The following is an 18674-nucleotide window of genomic DNA, read 5'->3' as shown; positions in this document are numbered from 1 at the left end:
GGCATGCTTTGGTCTAGCAGGGTCACTATAGCATGGGATGGCGTGGTCCAGCCCAGCTTGGTCCAGCATGGCCACAGCACTGTGGGATGCCTCATTACACCATGGCCACAGCATTGTCCATCTGTGGAATGGCCATGGAATGGTCCATTCCCCTTGGCCATGGGGTAGCACAGTCCAGCACAATATGGCTTGGTCCTGCCTGGCACAACCATGGCAGCGTGGTTTCACACGGTCCCACATGGCATGGCTTGGTCCAGCACAGCATGGTGCTGCATGCCTCTCTGTAGCATGGCCAAGCATGGACAGGATCCCTGCATCCCCTGGCCCTGTGCCTGGACTGGGGTGGATAAGGGGGGTTCTGGCAGAGCCCAGGGGGCTCAGCCAGGGGTCCTCCGGATGGTGCTGTGGGGGAAGTGGAGGAGCCTAGCCAGGAACAAGGCAGCAGTAGGACACACCTTTATTTCCATGTCTCATGGCCATAATGTGGCAAGTCCCCACTCCCCACCCCACAAGCCCTTGGTCCAGAGGGGTTTGGTGGCCACAGCTCCTCAGCCGTCCCACGCAGGGGCACCAGTGTGGCGCGGGGCCAGTGGCCCTGACTCGGACACGGCTGGTGAGTCGCTGGTTCGCACCTGGGTGAAGATGCGGTTGCGAGTGCCGAAGAGGGTCCTATGAGCGTGGCTGCGGGGGGTGTAGGGCCTGCGCTGGCTGTGGAGCGAGCAGAGCGGGGCCCTGAAGACCTCCTGGAAGCCCCGGCGGAAGTTCTCATTGAAGTAGCCGTAGATGATGGGGTTGGCGCTGCTGTTGAAGAAGGCCAACCAGTGGGCGAACGGGTAGACGTAGACGGTGAGCAGGCGCAGCTGGCCCTCGCTCAGCTGCCCGTAATCCGTCAGCAACATCAGCGTCCAGAGGGGCAGCCAGGAGATGGTGAAGAAGAGGGCAACAATGATGAGCATGTTGATGACCTTGGCCTTCCTCCGGGAGATCCTCCTCCCCTCCGTCTCCTCTCCGCCATGGGCGGGCGCCACTGACTTGAAGAGCTTGAAGGCGATGCGGGCGTACATGATGACGATGAGGGCGAGGGGAGCCACATAGATGTGGGAGAAGAGGACGGTGGTGTAGATCCTCCTCATCCCTGTCTCAGGCCAGGCCTCCCAACAGGAATAGAGAGGGTAGGAGTTGTTGTAGGTGTCCACCATGAAGTGGTGCTCCTCCCTGGTGACAGTCAGGGTGACGGCAGCAGGGCACATGATGAGCAGGGCCAGCACCCAGATGATGGCGATGGTCAGCAGGGCTTTCCTCAGTGTCAGCTTCTGCCGGAAGGGGTGGACGATGCAGCGAAACCTGTGGGAGAACAGCTGATGGTAGCTTTGGGCACCTGGTGGGGACATCCCTGGGGAAGGAGGGCAGCCAGGACCCAGGGTTGGGAATGGAGGGCAAGGTGGGTTGCTCTTTACACGTGTCCTTTGGTGGCAGAGATAAGTTGGTGTTTTCAGCCCAGTGTGGGGAAGGACACCTTGCTGGAATGCCCCATGAACAGCTCTGTGGTCCTCCTGGAGAGCTGTGACAGGCTCCTGACATTCCCAAGAGCTTCCCTGCAATGGGAACCGCACAGGGCACCTGGACCTGCTGGACATTGCTTGGTCCCCACGTCCCCACATCCCCGTGCCAACATACCTCTCCACAGCAATGGCGACCAGCGTGAAAACAGAGGCGGAGACGGACATGCCCTGCACCAGGCCGCTCATTTTGCACATGATGTTGTCAAAGGGCCAACCTGTGAGGGGACACTGGAGGCTGTAGGTGCCTCTGGCTCACCCAGCTCCCTTTAGGTGTCCCTATCCACTGTGTTGTTGCTGGGGGATGCCAAGTCCTGCTCCTAAGAGGGGTCTTGTGTGGAGATAGCCTTTAGCAGCATGGATCCTTAAAGAAGAACCCCAAAACTGGTAAAAAGGATGCACATTACACTTAGAAACTCAAGGAACATGGTGGCTGTCATTTTTCCTACCAACTTTGGGACCCTCAATCAGAAGGACTTTAATCTTGTTTCTTGACCCCAATACCAAGACCATAAATAAATCACACCCCATAATCAATAGATACAAACCCTGCCCTATGGCCTGGCTGCTGCTGCAGCTGAACCCTCCCAGTGCCTTATCTTTGGAAAGGTCAACAGGCAGAGCTGAGCCAGCACAGGAGAAGGTGGATGTAGAAAGGAGGTTTTTTTTCAATGTTGCTTGGTAAAGAATGGCTGGACTTCAAACAAATATGCAAATGCAGCATTAGGGACAAACTTAAATGGCCAGAACCTAAAAAAAAAAAAAAAAGGTCTTTCCCCCTTCCTCTCCTTGCTCACCTGTGATGAGATTGTCCACCAGGGTGGTGGGCATGCAGAAGATGCCCACCAGCAGGTCACTGATGGCCAGGTTGAGGAGGAACATGTTGGTGACCGTGCGCATCTGGCGGTTCTTCACCACCACGAAGCACACCAGGACATTGCCGATTACGCACATGAGGAAGATGAAGGTGTAGGCCAGGATAAACATGAGAGCCACGGGGGAGGAATGCTGGTAGTACGCCAGGAAGGTAGAGTTCTCCCTCAGGAGGTGGCTGGCACTGGAGTTGGGCCACCAGGTACCATTGGAAGGGCCTGGGGAAGGGAAAGCAGGAAAATGAAGCCAGGAGAGAATAAAGCAATTATTCCCTTCATTTCTTATGCCTCCAGAGGTGTGTTTTCGTATTTATTCCAGTGCCCAGACTGGCTGGGACATGTCCTGCTGTACTCATCTCCATGCCCCAACAAGTCTCCTCCTTGGGTTACACAGCTCAAGGTTTTCCAGCACCTCGGCTGAATTATTTTAAATCATGATTGTTTTATACCATCAATGTAATTATTATTTGATACAATTATTGTGTGATATCGTTATTACTTTATATTATTAGTATTTGCATCATTCTTTTGATGAGGAATTAGGGCGGCCCAGAAGACATCCTAATCTCGTGGGCCTTTTTTTTAGGGATGATGCAAGGAAGACAAATCCACATCCTGACACTCCAGTGCTCCGGCCTTATGTATGTGTTGTATCCGTGCGGTCCCAGTCACGGCTGGCCTGGGACCATCCCTGCCCCCGGGCGGCTGCCGCTGCTTCTCCTTTTGCTTCCAAGGTTTTCAATTCGATATTCCGCAAAATCTTATTCTCCCCGGCAAAACCGCAAGAACCAGAGGAAAGGGGCTGAGGCAGAGGACACCCTCCCCTCCTCTCACATCTAAAGCGATAATTGTCTTTCTGATCATTATCTGGGAGGTCCTGATGGAGGCGCGGGGGTGGTATTTTGTCACCAGCAGCTCGGCAGCTCCCACCCTCGGGCTTCCCCAGCCGCACACAGGCAGCGATGCGGGAGGATGGCGGGCGTGGGCAGGAGCTGCCTGCAGCGGTGACGGGACTGGCTCCGGGAGAATCCAGGCTGCAGTTGTGAGCCGAGGAAAGGCACATTTTAGCTTTAAGGCTCAGCCTAGACACCTGCAGGTCAGCCCTGCGCTGACAGCCCTCCAAAACCGCTGTGTGCTGGGCAGCCGGAGCATCCCCCATCCCTGCGCCGATGCCGGTGCCCAGCTCACCAGCCGAGATGCTTTTCCCAGCCACCGGGACCACCGGCTTCCTCAAGGTTCCAGCAGGCAGGAGGCCCTATCCAGCCCCTAATACCCCAGTCCTGAGTGTAGGATTTGGGCAACACATTTCCAGTGGGGATTCAGAAAGGCGCTGGGGTGGTATGCAGCTGACACAGGAGAAGGAACCTCTTGGAGAGGCAAGGGAGTAGCGGGATCGAGGGGGCAAGATTCTCCAGATGATCAGTATCAGATGTGTGAACCAGCTCTGTAAGCAGGAGCAATAACGAACACTGTAATGAGATTGCCCAAAACCTGTGATATTAAGCCTAAAACTTTGCTGGACTTTATTTTTTGGGGCTGCAGTGCAGCACGAGCAGTAGGTTGGTGTCCTATAGAATTGGAGTTGGTTTTAAAGCGAGGTGGAAGACGGGGAAAGGAAAACAAGGGGCTGCTGAGCACCCGGGTGGGTGCTGAACGGATGAGTGAGTGGATGGATGGATGGATGGATGGATGGATGGATGGATGGATGGACGGACGGACGGATGGATGGATGGATGGATGGATGGATGGATGGATGGATGGATGGATGGCAGCAAGGCTTCCTCAGCTCAGCACTGACTGACACCACCTGACGTGAGGACAAGGGGATGGGGGGACCGCACGGGGGACGATGGATTACCTGCCTCCCTGCCCGGCTGTGGGAAACCACCGCAGGGAAAGGCTGGTCTGATGGAATAGGGGGCTGACATGAGGGGTGGATAGCTTTTCTGGGAGGATAAAATCAATCAGATCTTAGCACTCACCTCCGCCGGCCCGACCCGGCTCCGGGGGCTGCATCGCTCCCGTGCAGAAGGCGATCTGCTGCCCGGGGAGGGAGCGCGGTTCGCCCCCGTCCCTCGCTCCGTTCCTCCCGCCCGGTCCGGAGCCCCGGAGCCCCGGAGCCGCCGCCGCGGTGCCGCCGCGCCGGTTGCGGCTGCTCGCCGGCTGCGGCGGAGAAGGGGAGGGGGTGCGGGGGGAAAGAGCCTCCTATCGCCATGGATACCCGGGTAGTCCGGGTCTGTGGCCCCTCGCTGCCACCGAGGTCCCCACAGTGATGCTGGCAGCTGGTGGCTGGTGTCCCCAGCAGCGCTCCTGTCCATCCCGGGAGGAAAATATGCCAGGAGCCTCAAAACGAGTGGGGAGATCCCCCACCCATCAATCCACACAGAGGGAAAAGCAACACGATGTTTAGAGATGCTGGTCCTGGTTTCAGGATGGTCCACTCAACCCCAGCTCCTCTGGCATGCCCAACATCTCTCACCATAATCTTTTATCAAAGTTTGGCAAGTCTAGAAGTCAAATATTTACAGGATTTACCGTTCCTGGCTGTCCCCAGACCACACACAGCATTGGGAAGTATTTGTCCCTTAAATAAAAAAAGGAACAAACAAGGGAGATGTTTAAACAAGGCATTCTGAGATAACACCTGGAGTTTCTCCCAGGAGTTTTTCTTTTGCAGGCAGCCAGCTGCTAAGGTACATGGCTGTGCTTAGCAGTGGCCAAGCCAAGCCAAGAAGCCACTCTCTCCAGGACATTTCTTCCTGGGAAGGGAATCAGCACAACTTGAGGACCCACAGCACCCAAGAGGTGGGCACACACTTCTGGGGACAGCCACGGGATCAGCAGCGTGTGGGGACCTACTGGCATTGGGTCACTTTGGCTTCCACGGTGAAAAAAACAGAAGGGAAGAAAATTTTTTTGGAAAACAAGGATTTTTCCAGGGAATTACCCCTTGAATCTGGGAGAATCCAGTTGGAGGCTGCAGTGAGCAGCTGAGCGAAGGGGCTTCTCTAAGGACAAGATTGGTAATTCAAATTTAATCAGATACAAAGCCCCCAGTGTAACAGGAAAGCATTTAATCAGGCACTTGGCACACCACCACTTTGTCAGCAGTTCCAGGGAGAACCCTTACAGCTGCAGGGATATCCTCCACCATCCCACTGCTCCCCGTCAGTGCCTGGGTGGCAGGCTGAACGTCCAGATTTCCCCCAGCTCTACCCAAACCTCCCAGCACATGTGTTGCAGCTCCTCTGCACCCCCAAAACACATAAGCAGGAGATTGCCTGGCTTGGGATTTGGCAGAGCCATCCCTTCACGGGGGAGCCCCACTGCTTGCTTTTAATTTAGGAAAATCGAGGCACTCGCTCGGGTTTGGGACCCTCTGGCTGCAGCTTTGGGGCATAAACGGGGGCGTAGCAGGGACTGACCTAAGGCAAACCACTCTGGTGGGCAGTCACCCCTCGGGACAGCTCGGGCAGCCTGGGATCCTGTCAGGCTCTAGGGATGGGCTCCTCTGGAGACAGCAGCAGGTCGAAGGGAACCAGGGGCTGGACCAGCAGCCGCACCTCAGGGCTGACGGGGTTCTCCCGCAGGTTGAGGCTCCGCAGCAACGCCATGGAGGCCAATTTATCCGTTGGCACCTCTGGAAAGACAGCACAGAGGTGAGAATCTGCCCTGGAGAGGGGTGGAGGGGATGAAAGATCCTTTTGATGGACAGCCTGCAGCAAACGCGGCTTCCTGACTGCCTGCAGGCTTTGAGCAAAACAGAATCACAGTGAAATATTAATTTATCCAACTGCTCAGGCAAATGGGTATTGGTTGGACTCAATAGAGGTATTTTCCAACATAAGTGATCCTGTGATTCTAAGGAATGTATCAGCAAGGTGCAAACATGAAGATATCCAGTGTGGGCACTGCCCCCCAGTTCTCCCAGCACTAATAAAACCCCTGCTGGGACATTAAATTGGGATTCAAAGACTTATTCCCTGATTTTATCCCCAGTGTTGCAATGCCCAGGAGTCCTCTCCAAGCTAACAGGAAGGCACATGGTCTTTGCCCTTGTTGGACAGGCTGCAAAATGGCCCTCAGCCATCAAGAGGCACCCTTCTGTTTTGCATTTTCCACCAGTTTGGGTGTTGTCCTTCAGAAAACATGACATTTATAAACTCCGCATTAAAAAAAAGGTGCAGCTCAGCTGGATTGTCCCAATGTGAATCCACTGAGAGCAGAGGAATCAGACCAATATGAAAACCTAAACCTAATCAAGGTCATTAAAAGGTGATAGATTTTGCTACAATTCACAATATTTTGAGCTAGCAAAGCCCACTTGTCTGATTTACCTAGACCAATTTCTTTATAATTTGGCCACCAAAATGACAAGAGCCTTTTCTATCCCAGCTCCTGCTTCCTCTGCCAGCACCTGGAGCAGAATTGCGATGTTGTAATTATATCTGGTAGATGATTATGTAATTTTTAAACCATGAAACTTATTTTATGCTGGAAAAATACTCAAACACTTCAATGCCTTTGTTTTTTCCCTCTTTCTCCTCCAGAAAATCGTGTTATTTTCCTTACACAAATTCCCTAGGAGCACATAGCTCATCAGGCAGAGCTTCACATGAATTTTTTTAATAACTCTTCTTCATGGTGGATTTGTTCACTGCCATTCCCCCGTATCATTTTGCTAATTTTTTTTTCCCTTGAAGCACCAAAGTAATATATTTTTTCATACATCTTCCTTTTTAATCATGATCTAAAACAGTGGAGAATAAGTTTCATCATCCTCTATGCAGCACGATAAAGTTAAAAGTGCTTTCACCCATTTTGCTTAAATTAGGGAGTTTAGTAAAGTATTTCGGGGACCAAGATCTTCCCAGGCTGGGAACAGCTCAGCTCTGCTCCTTAATTCCAGGTGAGGTGCAGTGACTCACCCCTGGCATGAAGGGACAGGCAGGGCACATGGTGCAGCCTGTAGCTGTGGGGTTGTGCCCTGTGAGCCACAAATTCCTCGAGAAACAACCCAAAGCATTCCTTGCTGCCTTCCCAATGGATGAGGCACTTGCATTTGAGCCTGAATTATTCATGCTGGCTTCACCAGGGAGGGAAAAGGCTTCTTTACATAATTAATGCAGAATGTGAGAATAAGTGAGTGGAATGGTCTGGGTTGGAAGGGGACCTTAAAGCTCATCCAGTCCACCCCCTGGATGGAGGCAGGGACAGCTTCCACTGTCCCAGGTTGCTGTCAGCCCCATCCAGCCTGGCCTTGGACACTGCCAGGAATGCACAGTGTCTCTGTGTCAGTGTCTCATCACCCTGACAGGCAAGAATTTATTCCCAATATCCCATCTAGCCCTACTCTGAGTTTGAAACCATCCCCCTTTGTCCCATCTTGACATTCTCAGGAGGACAAAATTAACCACAGCTGCCCCCAGCAGTGACCTCCCCAGCCTTGGCAGCAGTCTCAACATCATCCCTATTAAACCATTAATCAAGACATAAGGGAAAGAGAAGCTGAAGCTCCTGGCACCAAAATATCCCCATGGATTTGGGAGCTTTAAACGTTGATTTGATATAAATCTAATTACCAGGGAAAGAGTTAAAAGCACTGACAGTAATAGCTACATAATTACAGTTTGTTTAGATGAAAAGGCTGGCTTGTGGCACTAAATGTCTCCTTCACAGAGCCCACAGGCTCCAGGCAGGCATTAATTAATCTCCTTTCACTCCTGTTTCCCTTTGGAAAACATCACCTACCAACTCCAGTTCAATATGTCTTAGCAAGTCACTCAGCTGTTTCAGCAGGAGCTTTTAAATCAGATTTGCAGCCCTAGTAGGAGCTCTCCAGCATCTCTGGGATGGCACAGGACAGTCAGGATCAGCACTTGCACAGCACCACAAACCAGGGCATCTGCAACCCAAGAAAACACCAGCTCACGTGCAGGGGAACCTGTTTGGGAAGGGTTGGTGGTAGCAGTATGACTGCCCAGGTTTTTGTTTCCTTGGGAAAAAAAAAAAAAAAAAAAGGCTGAAACCCCCTGGCTTTCTGGTCTCTACCTCTTCCCTTTCCAGAAAATGTGCAAAATATGCTCACATCACCTATTTCTGCAGCCAGACAGAGTGGTGTGCACTACTCAGACATATCCCTACAACATTTTGCCTTGAAATTGTCAAATTTTACTCTGTTTTTATTTTCCCCGCATCTGGAGGACACCTCTGAGCTGAGGTGGGAGGTGACCCAGCTTGGGTTCCAAGCCACCCCCTCCCCTGGGATCAATCAGCTTGGGTACAACCCTGGAGGCAGCCTTTCCTCCCTGCATATTAGCAGGGAAAAGGCATCAAAAAGCTGCATTCCCTTCTGGCAGCATCCTGCTTCCACACAACAAGTGGGGAAAATGCTGTTCGGAGACCAGCTCGGATGGAAATCAGCCAGTTGAACTCAAAAAGTGATGGAGGGGAACTAAAAGTGAGACAGCTCTCTCCAGGAGGCAGGAGAGAAAAAGAGGGTGAGGAAAAGCCATGTTTTTCTCTGGCTCCTGTGGAAGCAGTTTTTAATTCCAGTGTTTCTACAGGCACAGCTGGGGAGCAGCTGATGTGAGGCTGTTAATAAACCTCATGTTGCAGGGAGCAGCTTTCACAGCAGCAGCTGAAGCAATCCCAGAGAAAACAGCAAAACTGAGTGGACTCTGATATTTGCCTCCCTGGGGGTCCGTGAGGGTTGGGGGATGCTCCAGACTGGGCTCTTTGAGAGCTGCCTGCTAAATAAATTCACTTTTATCTGTGTGCAACAGCTGCCTCTTTTGCCCAGCTTTCACAGACTCCAAAGCCTTCAGCGTTTTGCACATGAAAAATTTTCCTGCCACTGCAGGGCTGAGGGATGAGCAGCTCTTACCATTCCTTTAATTGAATTTTTAGGGGATTTGACAGTGTTAAACAGCGGCTGTTTGTTCTGGGAAATGTTCAGGTGGGCTCATGTCCTTGCTTAGCCTGGCAGCAAACATCCCAGCCCAGCATTCCTGGGGCCGGTTTCTGCAATCAGCTCTGTTTTTTTTAATGAAATCTGGGGATTTTGGCTCACCCCAGCTGGAGGTACCTTTAAGAGCTACATGGTGAATAGGGCAGCTCGAATGGGGCTTGGTTCCCACTGTGCCTGCAGCAGCTTTTCCCTGGGAGGCAAATTTCCTTTCCCGGGAAAGGCAAATGGCTAAGCAGGCTCTGATGATAAAGGAGGTCACTGCTGGGGGCAGCTGTGGTTAATTTTGTCCTCCTGAGAATGTCAAGATGGGACAAAGGGGGATGGTTTCAAACTCAGAGTAGGGCTAGATGGGATATTGGGAATAAATTCTTCCCTGTCAGGGTGATGAGACACAGAGACACTGTGCATTCCTGGCAGTGGCCAACACCCCTCGGGGTGATGCTAAATCACCTTTTTCCAGCGGGAAAAGTCCTCCTCACCTACGATCTCGTTCTCTTCCAGGTCGATGGTCTCCAGGGCGGGGACAGCGGCCAGGGGCTCCGGGAAGCGCCGGAACCGGTTGCGGGAGAGGTCGATGGCCCGCAGGTGCAGCAGGGAGCCGATTTCCTCGGGCAGGCGGTGCAGGTAGTTGCCCGCCAGGTTGAGCTCTGCGAAAAGAGCAGGGAGGTGGTGGGATGCAGGGAAAAAAGATGGGAAAATAAACTAATGCACAGCTTGCTTACAGCCTCTGGCCCCCGTGGACTGCCAGGTGCATCAGTGGGATTCCAGCTCCAAAATTTGGGCTTTTTCCTTTTGCTATTTTCCGTAGTTGTGATTGTAGGTTTGCCTGTTGGGAATACCACATTTAGGAGCAATGCTTTTGTTTGTTTCCTCAGGCTTTCCTAATGAAACTGGGGGGCCTTTTGCAAACAGGATCCATAAAAAATAAGGAATATTTCCTCATAAAGTCAGTGCAATTACCTCCCCAACGGACATTTGTCATGGCTTAAGCTCTCTATATTCATGTGCCTGGACTCCTTCTGAGGAATAAACAGAACAATGGAAGAAAGGTCTTTGGATGTGAAAAATATCTATTTTTTGCAGTTTACCTATCTGTGATGCTTTCCCACCCCAGAAATGAGCTCCTGTGGGCCAGAAGTAGCACTCCTTGGAACAGAACCCAAATCCTGCTGCCCCAGTGCCCTTCTCCAGTGACACAGAGCTTTCTGCACTATAAATACCCACACAAGCTGCTCTGCCCCTGCTAATACCTGGCATTTATAGGTCCTGCCTTATTCAGCCTGTCCCCAGCCCTGGGGCATCTGTTCCTGCTCAGACCCAGCACAGGTCATCACATGAGTGATTGGTTCACTGGTGGAGCAAAGCCCTTGCTGGGAAACAAAGTAAATTTTTCCTTTCAGGGCTTGTTGTGCTGTCTAGAAAATGAAAATTGATTTCCTTTGCTGGATATATTTCCTTTCCCCAGTCAAGGGGTGTTCTCACAGACGATGCTCCAGCTCCAGAACAAGGGAAGCCTTCCCAGGCACTCACCACAGTGGCATTTGTGTGGTATGTTGTGGGAACAAAATTGATTTTAGAAGCTGCCAGAGCATCCCCAGCGCTGGTCCTCGGTGCTCAATACCGTGGTGCTGGATGCTCTGGATGCTTGCATGGCCATTTTTTAATGGATTAGCCTCAGGTTGCCTTCTCTGGGCTCCGAAGGAAGGTGTCCCCGTGGTGCTGATGATCGCTCCCATCTCCTGCAGTGATTAACTCTCATTGATGTCTCACGATGAGGACTAATTAGTCGGCAGAGCCTGGATTGCCATGCTCTGTTATCCCCAAGCTGCCTTTCCTGTCCTCCTCTATCCTCAGCCCCATCCTTGGAGGGATCTGGGGGGTGATCAGTGACTCCACAGCATCCTGATACCAGTTTGGAAGGGTGGGTGAGAGCAGAACCTTCAAGGTGCAGAAGGTATAAGGAAAAATTGATATTTTGGGGTCTGAACTAATGCTTGCAATGAGGTGTGAGCTCAGGGGAGACTCTTGGTGCTTTGCTCCCTCTGCAGCATCCTGGGGGCTCCTGGAATGTCCCAGAGGGTTGGAAGTGGCAGTCCCTTACCTCTCAGCTGGCTGAAGGTGGTGAGGAATCGGCTGGTGATGGACTTGAGCTCATTGTTGGCCAGGGAGATGTGATGGATCCCCTCGGTGACGCTCCTCATGGCTTTGTAGATTCCAACAGGGAAGGTCATCAGTTTGCAGTTGGCCAGATCTGCGCAAAGGCAAGGGTCTAACAACTTCAGTCCTCCTGCTCCCCTGTGTCCCTAATTCCCTGGGGGTGGATGAACAGCCCAGGGATGCTTATTCCACCGCTGAAAAGGATGGATTTCCCTGGGCATGCTCCTGGCTGGATTTCCCATGGTCACGGGTGGTTGTCCCATGGCAAGCGGTGGGGACAGGAAAAAAGATTTTGTTGTTCTTCTCACCTCGTGGCCTTCTTGTTTTGTCCTGAGTTGTTTCTGTTTCGCCTCTCAGGAGACTCCATGGATAGAAACCCCCTTCCCAAAGCCACCGCAGGGGCTGATGTTCCATCCTCCCACATTTCTCTCAGGAGGATGTGGAGAGCCTGAGCAACGAAGCTGGTTTATATCCCAGGGCCAGGAATCCAGTGGGAATAAAAATGAGTGGCTTTCATCTCTCTCCTTTGATGATCTGCACTCTACTCTTGGGTATTAGATGGAAATGGGGAAATTGCAGGAAAAAAGAAATTTGACAAGGCCACATGGGGAAAAATCTGCTCCTGCCACTGCTTGCAAGGAGGGGACACACCCCATGGGATTTTGTGAACCTGCTCTAACTTTGTGGGGCTGAGGACCCTTTGGGGGAACCCTTCTCTTCTCCAGAACCGCAGGGAGGGAATGCCAACAGCTTTTTTTAGACTGTGGCAGTGAAAAATAGAGCCCTGCTCCCGGATACCCGATCCTCGTCCGGGGCCCAGGTGGGAGCTGGGACGGAGCGCTGGGCTTACCCAGGGAATCCGTTTTGTTCTCCACCGTATCGTTCACCTTCCTGGCCACCCGGGCGACCGCCTCGCCCATCCTCTTCTGCATGTGGGTGGCTGGTTCCGCCGGGAACGCGCTTCGGACTGGGGGATCCAGGGCTGGAGGGAGAAACCAGCCACTCTGGCCTCTGGGAGAGGGATACTAAAAATAACTGACAGGATCAGTGTTCCCGGGAGGGAGGGAGGCTGTGCTGGGGCTGGCATGTCCCTCAGGGTGAGATTCCCAGCTTTCCAGGATGGTGCTTTTGGGGTATATAGATGCATCCTATTCCTTGGCTTGGCATATGGGGATGTATCCCCTATCCTGGTATGGGATATGGGGATTCGTCTCCTTTCTTGGTTTGGGAAATGAGGATGCATCCCTTTTCCTGGTCTGAGATATTTGGATGCATCCTCCTTCCTAGTATTGGATATGCCATTTTCCTGTTTTGGGACATGGGCATAGGTGCTTTTTCCTTGTGTGGGATATGGGGATGCATGCTCTTTCCCAGTTTGACATAAGGGGATGCAACCCATTTCCTTATTTGGGATATAGGGATTAATGCCCTTTTCCTGGTTTGGGATATGGAGATGAATGCTGTTCCCTAGTATGGAATACAGGGTTGCAACCTCTTTCCTGGTTTGGGATATGTGGATACAACCCCTTTCCTGATATAGGATATGGGGATACAACCCCTTTCCTAGTTTGGAATGTGGGGCTACAACCCCTTTCTTGGTTTGGGATATGGGGATGCAACCACTTTTGTGGTTTGGGATATGGGGATGCAACCACTTTTGTGGTTTGGGATATGGGGATACAACCCCTTTCTTGGTTTGGGATATGGGGATGCAACCACTTTTGTGGTTTGGGATATGGGGATGCAACCACTTTTGTGGTTTGGGATATGGTGATGCAACCCCTTTTGTGGTTTGGGATATGGGGATGCAACCCCTTTTGTGGTTTGGGATATGGGGATGCAACCTCTTTTGTGGTTTGGGATATGGGGATGCAACCCCTTTTGTGGTTTGGGATATGGGGATGCAACCACTTTTGTGGTTTGGGATATGGAGATGCAACCACTTTTGTGGTTTGGGATATGGGGATACAACCCCTTTTTGGGTTTGGGATATGTGGATGCATTCCTTTACCCCTTTGGACAGTGACTTCATTCAGCTCGGTCTAGCCAAAACATTGTGCCCGAAGGCATCCTGCACAGGACGGAACGGCAGGACACCGCCATCCTTCCTTCCCGCCCTCCCAAAAAAGCAAAAAGCCCATCTTCCCACGCCGGGAGTCGAACCCGGGCCGCCTGGGTGAAAACCAGGAATCCTCACCGCTAGACCACGTGGGAAGCGCGGGGAGGGCGGCGCGGCGCCGCGCCTGCCCCCTGGCGGCGGCGGGCCGGGCGGGGCGGGCCCGGGGCGGGGCCGCTCCGCCCGCGCCGCTCGGCGGGGACAAAGCGCGGCGCCGAGCGGGGGCCATGTCGTCCGCAGGCGGCCGCCAGCCCAGCCAGAGCCGGGCCATCCCCACCCGCACCGTCACGCTCAGCGACGCCGCGCAGCTCCCCGCAGACTACTGCACCACCCCCGGCGGGACGCTCTTCTCCACCACGCCGGGAGGTAAAAGCGCCGCGCCCGCCGGGGCCTCCGGGGCAGCGCGCCCGGGCCAGCCCGCCGCCCCGAACGCCGCGTGTCGCGGGCGGACCGTGCCTCTATCCCGTCTGTATGTCGCTGATACGTAGCGCCCGCCGCCCGCTCTCCTCGACGCACACGCGTGGAGATGGGCTCGTTATTTTTCCGGGACGTACCGGGAGCGCGGAGGGTCCCGGCGGGGCGGCAGCTGGATCCCGGGACGGGTTGGCAGGGAGCTCCCCGCGGGACGCGGGCACCGGGGGCTCGGCGCCTCGTCCCTACCCCGCCCCGGCACGGCGGGGCGGTGACACGCCTCGTCCCGGGGCAGCGGAGAGGGACACGTGGTGTTCCGGCTGCCGCTTCCAGCGGCATCCCCGGGACGCGCTCCCACCCCGGCCATGAGTTTGCCCGGTCGCTGCGCCGGGACAGCGCTGAGCGCCCCGGGGCAGCCGGGACCCGGTTGCCGCCGCGGTGTTTGGCCAGCGCCTGTTGTGCCCAGATAAGAGCGAGCAGAGCGGCGGCGCGCACCCCCCAGCCCTCCCCGCCGATCTGTGGCGGAGAACCTTGGACGGGGTGCCCGTTCCGCCGGGAAACTCCTTCGGCAAACAAGCGCTGCCGAACCGGATTCCCCCACTCTGCTCCCGTCCTCCCCCCAGGCACCCGGATCATCTACGACCGCAAGTTCCTGCTGGACCGCCGCAACTCCCCCATGGCCAAGACCCCGCCTTGTCACCTCCCCAATATTCCCGGCGTCACCAGCCCCGGCGAGGCCGGCGAGGAGCCCAAAGCGGACTCTAACAGCTTGAACCACCAGGAGGGCAAGCCATCCATGGGTAAGGGACACCCGGGGCGGGACGGGAGCGATTTGGGGTAGAGGATGACGCCCCTAAAACTGCTTCCATGGGTAAGGGACCCCTGGGGTGGGACAAGGAGGGATTTGGGGTAGAGGATGATGCCCCTAACACTGCTCTCCTCGCCTCTTGCCAGGGGATGATGCTCAGTTCGAGATGGATATCTGAGCAGGAACCACGGAGAGGCAGCGACTCCCCAGACCTGTGCACACCCCATTCGGCTTAGCAGGATCCGTCCCGGCGAGGTGGAGGTGGCCGTGGTCCCACCAGCATCCCCTCCCCGCCCTCCTCCTCCCCCTCTTTTCTGGGGGGAGCGCAGCTCTGTCTTCTCCCCCTTTGTGGGTGACTGGTCCCAGCACGTGCCAGACGGAGCATCCCTTCTGGATCCGGCCCTATTCCTCTTCTTCCACCTGCCAGCAGCCTGATCTCCACCAGGCTTCTTTTTAAAACATCCCTTTGCCTCTTCTGCTGCCTCGTGCCCTCACAAAATTCCCCTCTTGTTACCCAAACCTCCCATTGCCAGCAGCTTGGTGTTGTGGAGCTGTGTCACCCCCTTTGCCCCCTTCCTCTGGAGAATTTGGGCAGCCTGTCAGGAGGAGGGGGAAACATCACTCCTAAAATCATGGACCTGCTTGCTCCCTGGGGAGGGTGTTCTTTGAGTTTCCCTGGGACGTGTTGGCATTCAGTGAAGGACAGCGTTGGGATCCCGTTCCCTTCAGTGCTCCAGGGATCTGATGTAGTCCCTGCTGGAATCAGCCAGCGTGTCCACATCTCTCCTACGTGGATTTCTTCCATCTTGGCCCTCCAGCCAGGGGCTACATCCCCTACCCACCAGCCAGGACTCACAGCAGTGTAGCCATATATTATAAAACACCCTTGCTTTTATTTTTGGTACTAAAAAGGGGCACTTTACCCCCAACAACTTTTTCTGGGCTGGGGCCGAGTGTCTCTGGGAAAGTGCTTTGTACTGCTTGGGGTTTTTTTTACCCCCCAACCCTTTAAAATGTGAATCCTACAGAGGGGAGATCCCTCTGGCACCGTTGGATGTCTCAGGAATCACTGGGTGTCGCTGGGGGCTGTGGGGGCTCACCAGACACCGCAGGGATGGGGTGGTCTCCTTGCAGGGTGCTGCCATCGGTGCCATCCTCTGCTCAGTTTTCAGGATGGCATTTCTCCCAGCTGGATCATGCTGTTGTGGATAAAGCATTTCCATGTTAACCTCCCGTTTTCCAGCCTGGTATGGCATGGCCATCTTGAGCCTCCCCTAGAGATGGGGTTTCTTCATCCCCCTCTCTCCGTGTGACTCTCACCCGGACTAGCAGCGCTGGGCAAGGCTGTGCCCCCCAATCTCACCAGCCCCCCAGTTCTGAATTTTTACTGCCTGTTGGGAGCTGTCACCAGCTCCACAGCCTTCTCAAGTGCCATTTTATCAGCCCCCACCTGAGTGCCTGCTCCATCCATTTTCCCTCCCTCGCCGGGGTCGCCCCCCACCTCGGTACCCAGCCTGGGGGACCCACGCTGGGGAGGGGGGCACCCCACAGGCTTTGTGCACTTTCCATCCTGTAATTTATTTTTCTAGGTGTGTTTGGCACGGGGAGACGCTGGTGGCGAGCTCCCATCTTCCAGCTGCTTTTCTCACAAAAGGAGAGGGGGCTGCCCCTGGTTTTGGGGGTGGGGGAGGAAGAAGCAAAAGCACAACCCCAGGGAATGAATGGGTTGTCTTTCCCATCCTTTCCCTCGTGTGGGAGGTGAGGTGAACACGGCAGCCCGGCCGTGGGCGCACGAGTGAGTGAGTGCAAGTAGCAATATGTATATGTGTGTGGGTGGGTGGTGATAAGACACACACAAATATATATATTATATATAAATAAATATATTTTCCTTGAAGCTAAGATCCTAGGAGGTCGGTTAGGCCCTCGGATCGAGGGAGGGGCAGGGGCAGGGGGCAAGGACATCCTTGGCAGAGCGAGGACGGCCACCACGGATGCAGGGACCTGGTGCCCTCAGCACCGCTGCTCGTTTTGGGAAACCTGCTCTGCTAGCCAAAAACAATTAGACCATATCCGAGGACAACGTGACTCAATGGACAGGAGCCGGAGGGAAACCTTTTTTGTTGTTTATTTTCTTTTCTCTAAATGCCCCCTTTCCCAACCTCCCTGTGTCTCCGTTCCCCATCCCAGCAACTTTACTCCCCAAAGGTTCTCTTCTGTAAGCGGGCTTGGGGCTGAGCAGGGAGGGAGTGCCTGGCCTCGCCAGGGCGTTCCTCTGCTAGTCAGGGGATCAGTTTGGGATTTCTCTTGTTTTGTACCGTCTCTTCAAGCAGGTGTTTGGGAGGAGAAAAGCTCTCGCCAGTGGTTGCTGTTACAGTGAGATCAATAAACATTTTGGTTCTACTAAATCAAGGTGATTTGGACTGTGATTGAGGGGGTGGGGAGGATTTTCCCTTCACTTTGGAGCAAACTCCCCTCATGGGCTCTCTCCTAGTCATGCCCTGAGAGCAGGGAAGGGTCAAACCCAGAACCAGCAGCTGAGGGTTAAATTGCAAAATGTCCCATACAGAGAAGCCTGATTTTCCCATAGGTCTCCCATGTGCAAAATTGCCCCAAACTTTTGTCCTGACCTCATCCCTGGAAGTCTTCAAGGACTGGTTGGATGGGACTTGGAGCAACCTGGTCTGGTGGAAGGTGTCCATCAAACTCGGCCTTGGAGCCTTCAGGGGTAGGACACCATTAATACATGTTAATAAATTACATTGTAATATATTTAAAAAATTTTTAAACCAGGTCAGTCTCTTTAATACCATCCATTGTAACTGGTGACGGGTCTGAGCAGCAAATGCCTTTTCCTCCACTAGGGTGCTGAGGGAGGGGCAGCAACAGGATGTCTGTCCCCTCCCTCTGGCTACAGAGGGTGCCCCCAAATTTTTGTGGGTGCCTCAGCAAACCACCGGCATCACTTGGGGATGCATCCCTTGAGGACACCTCAGCTCTGTGTGTAAAATATACCACAGTGGCACATCACATTCCCAAAGCATTCAGCTCCCAGGGGTGAAGCTGGGGGGTGTTTCCAAGGGTTCGGGGGGCCTCTTGGAGCACCCTGGTTTGGCTGCACTCGGAGTGGTCCTGCCATGACCTCCCGTGGATTCTGCTCATATTGCAGCAGTTTAATTCTGCAGTGTCAGGGAAATTTGGAGTGTGCGTACGGAGAGGAACACAGCGAGAAAAATTGCTGACGAGGCATTTAGGAGCTGCTTTTCTCTGAATCTGGTTCAGGCTGTGCAATGCCAGTGAGAACTGGTTCCCTCCCAAAATTTGGGGTGTTTTTTATGTGTTAATCCCAGCTACCAAAGCCCCTGGAGTGAGGGGAGTGTGTGTGAATCCCTGGGTTTTGGTGTACTCCTCCCTAAGGAGCTTCTAGATACTGATTTGGGATCTTAAAATGGAGAATTAAAATAAGTTTTAAAAGTTATAGAATTTCAGTCTAGTACTGTAAGTGCAGCAGAGCAGCTGAGGGCAGGGTATTTTGGCTGAGCTGGATGCTGGGAGCCTGGCTAGGATCTCGAATCCCAACGAACAAACTTTCCAGCCCTCCTTTCCAGCTGTTACCATTTTCGGACTAGCTCTGGGCTGCGTTTACATTCCTGGCCCTCCTTCCCAGTGCCAGTGAATGTGTTAACGCCATTTTTCTCCTTTTCCTTCGCCCTGCTGGTGTCCTACAAACACTTATTTGGAGCAGCAGGGCAGTTGTTGATGGTGCTGGGTGTGGGCAAGG

The 18674-nt window shown here is 53.7% G+C and overlaps 3 protein-coding genes and 1 non-coding gene across 7 annotated transcripts; 1 reads left to right on the top strand and 3 right to left on the bottom strand.

Annotated features, from left to right (window-relative positions):
- Positions 1-441: 441 nt before the first annotated feature.
- Positions 442-4615, bottom strand: NPFFR1 (neuropeptide FF receptor 1). 3 transcript variants are annotated; one of them, XM_085583877.1, is made up of 4 exons: positions 4414-4615; positions 2357-2650; positions 1678-1777; positions 442-1626 (listed from the first exon to the last, which is right to left on the bottom strand). In XM_085583877.1, exons 1-4 carry the CDS (start codon positions 4445-4447, stop codon positions 549-551), a joined length of 1506 nt encoding a protein of 501 aa, XP_085440003.1. In that variant the 5' UTR covers positions 4448-4615; the 3' UTR covers positions 442-548. The 3 variants fall into 3 exon arrangements, with proteins under 3 accessions (XP_085440003.1, XP_021399558.2, XP_085440002.1); XM_021543883.3 differs by having other exon boundaries at positions 442-1344; positions 4414-4592; XM_085583876.1 differs by lacking the exon at positions 4414-4615 and adding an exon at positions 3620-3746.
- Positions 4616-5488: 873 nt separating this feature from the next.
- LRRC20 (leucine rich repeat containing 20) lies at positions 5489-14691 on the bottom strand. Of its 2 annotated transcripts, XM_085583878.1 has the most exons (6): positions 14229-14507; positions 12409-12569; positions 11503-11652; positions 10124-10227; positions 9881-10048; positions 5489-6071 (listed from the first exon to the last, which is right to left on the bottom strand). In XM_085583878.1, the coding sequence occupies exons 1-5, from the start codon at positions 14450-14452 to the stop codon at positions 9881-9883; spliced, it is 807 nt and encodes a 268-aa protein (XP_085440004.1). In that variant the 5' UTR covers positions 14453-14507; the 3' UTR covers positions 5489-6071. The 2 variants fall into 2 exon arrangements, with proteins under 2 accessions (XP_085440004.1, XP_021399559.2); XM_021543884.3 differs by lacking the exon at positions 10124-10227 and having other exon boundaries at positions 14229-14691.
- On the bottom strand, positions 13701-13772 carry TRNAE-UUC (transfer RNA glutamic acid (anticodon UUC)). Its single transcript has one exon. It is a non-coding gene; the product is annotated as a tRNA-Glu (tRNA).
- Positions 13859-17301, top strand: EIF4EBP2 (eukaryotic translation initiation factor 4E binding protein 2). Its single transcript, XM_021543881.2, has 3 exons — positions 13859-14040; positions 14709-14885; positions 15040-17301. The coding sequence occupies exons 1-3, from the start codon at positions 13902-13904 to the stop codon at positions 15069-15071; spliced, it is 348 nt and encodes a 115-aa protein (XP_021399556.1). The 5' UTR covers positions 13859-13901; the 3' UTR covers positions 15072-17301.
- The last annotated feature ends 1373 nt before the right edge of the window (positions 17302-18674 follow it).

This window comes from Lonchura striata, chromosome 6 (assembly GCF_050655825.1).
Source record: "Lonchura striata isolate lonStrDom1 chromosome 6, ASM5065582v1, whole genome shotgun sequence".
Taxonomy (NCBI): domain Eukaryota; kingdom Metazoa; phylum Chordata; class Aves; order Passeriformes; family Estrildidae; genus Lonchura; species Lonchura striata.
This window is presented reverse-complemented; position numbering and strand designations above follow the sequence as displayed.

Bases quoted from the DNA above. Each gene is read 5' to 3' on its own strand.
- EIF4EBP2 (XM_021543881.2), top strand. From the start codon at position 13,902: ATGTCGTCCGCAGGCGGCCGCCAGCCCAGCCAGAGCCGGGCCATCCCC. The intron at 14,041-14,708 runs GTAAAAGCGCCG...TCCTCCCCCCAG, and splicing joins CTTCTCCACCACGCCGGGAG to GCACCCGGATCATCTACGAC. The intron at 14,886-15,039 runs GTAAGGGACACC...GCCTCTTGCCAG, and splicing joins GGAGGGCAAGCCATCCATGG to GGGATGATGCTCAGTTCGAG.
- NPFFR1 (XM_085583877.1), bottom strand. From the start codon at position 4,447: ATGCAGCCCCCGGAGCCGGGTCGGGCCGGCGGAG. The intron at 2,651-4,413 runs GTGAGTGCTAAG...TCCCTTCCCCAG, and splicing joins GCCGGGTCGGGCCGGCGGAG to GCCCTTCCAATGGTACCTGG. The intron at 1,627-1,677 runs GTATGTTGGCAC...AATGTCCAGCAG, and splicing joins GTCGCCATTGCTGTGGAGAG to GTCCAGGTGCCCTGTGCGGT.
- LRRC20 (XM_021543884.3), bottom strand. From the start codon at position 14,452: ATGGCCGGGGTGGGAGCGCGTCCCGGGGATGCCGCTGGAAGCGGCAGC. The intron at 11,653-12,408 runs GTAAGCCCAGCG...GCCTTTGCGCAG, and splicing joins GAACAAAACGGATTCCCTGG to ATCTGGCCAACTGCAAACTG. The intron at 6,072-9,880 runs GTGAGGAGGACT...CTGTCTTTCCAG, and splicing joins GGAAGAGAACGAGATCGTAG to AGGTGCCAACGGATAAATTG.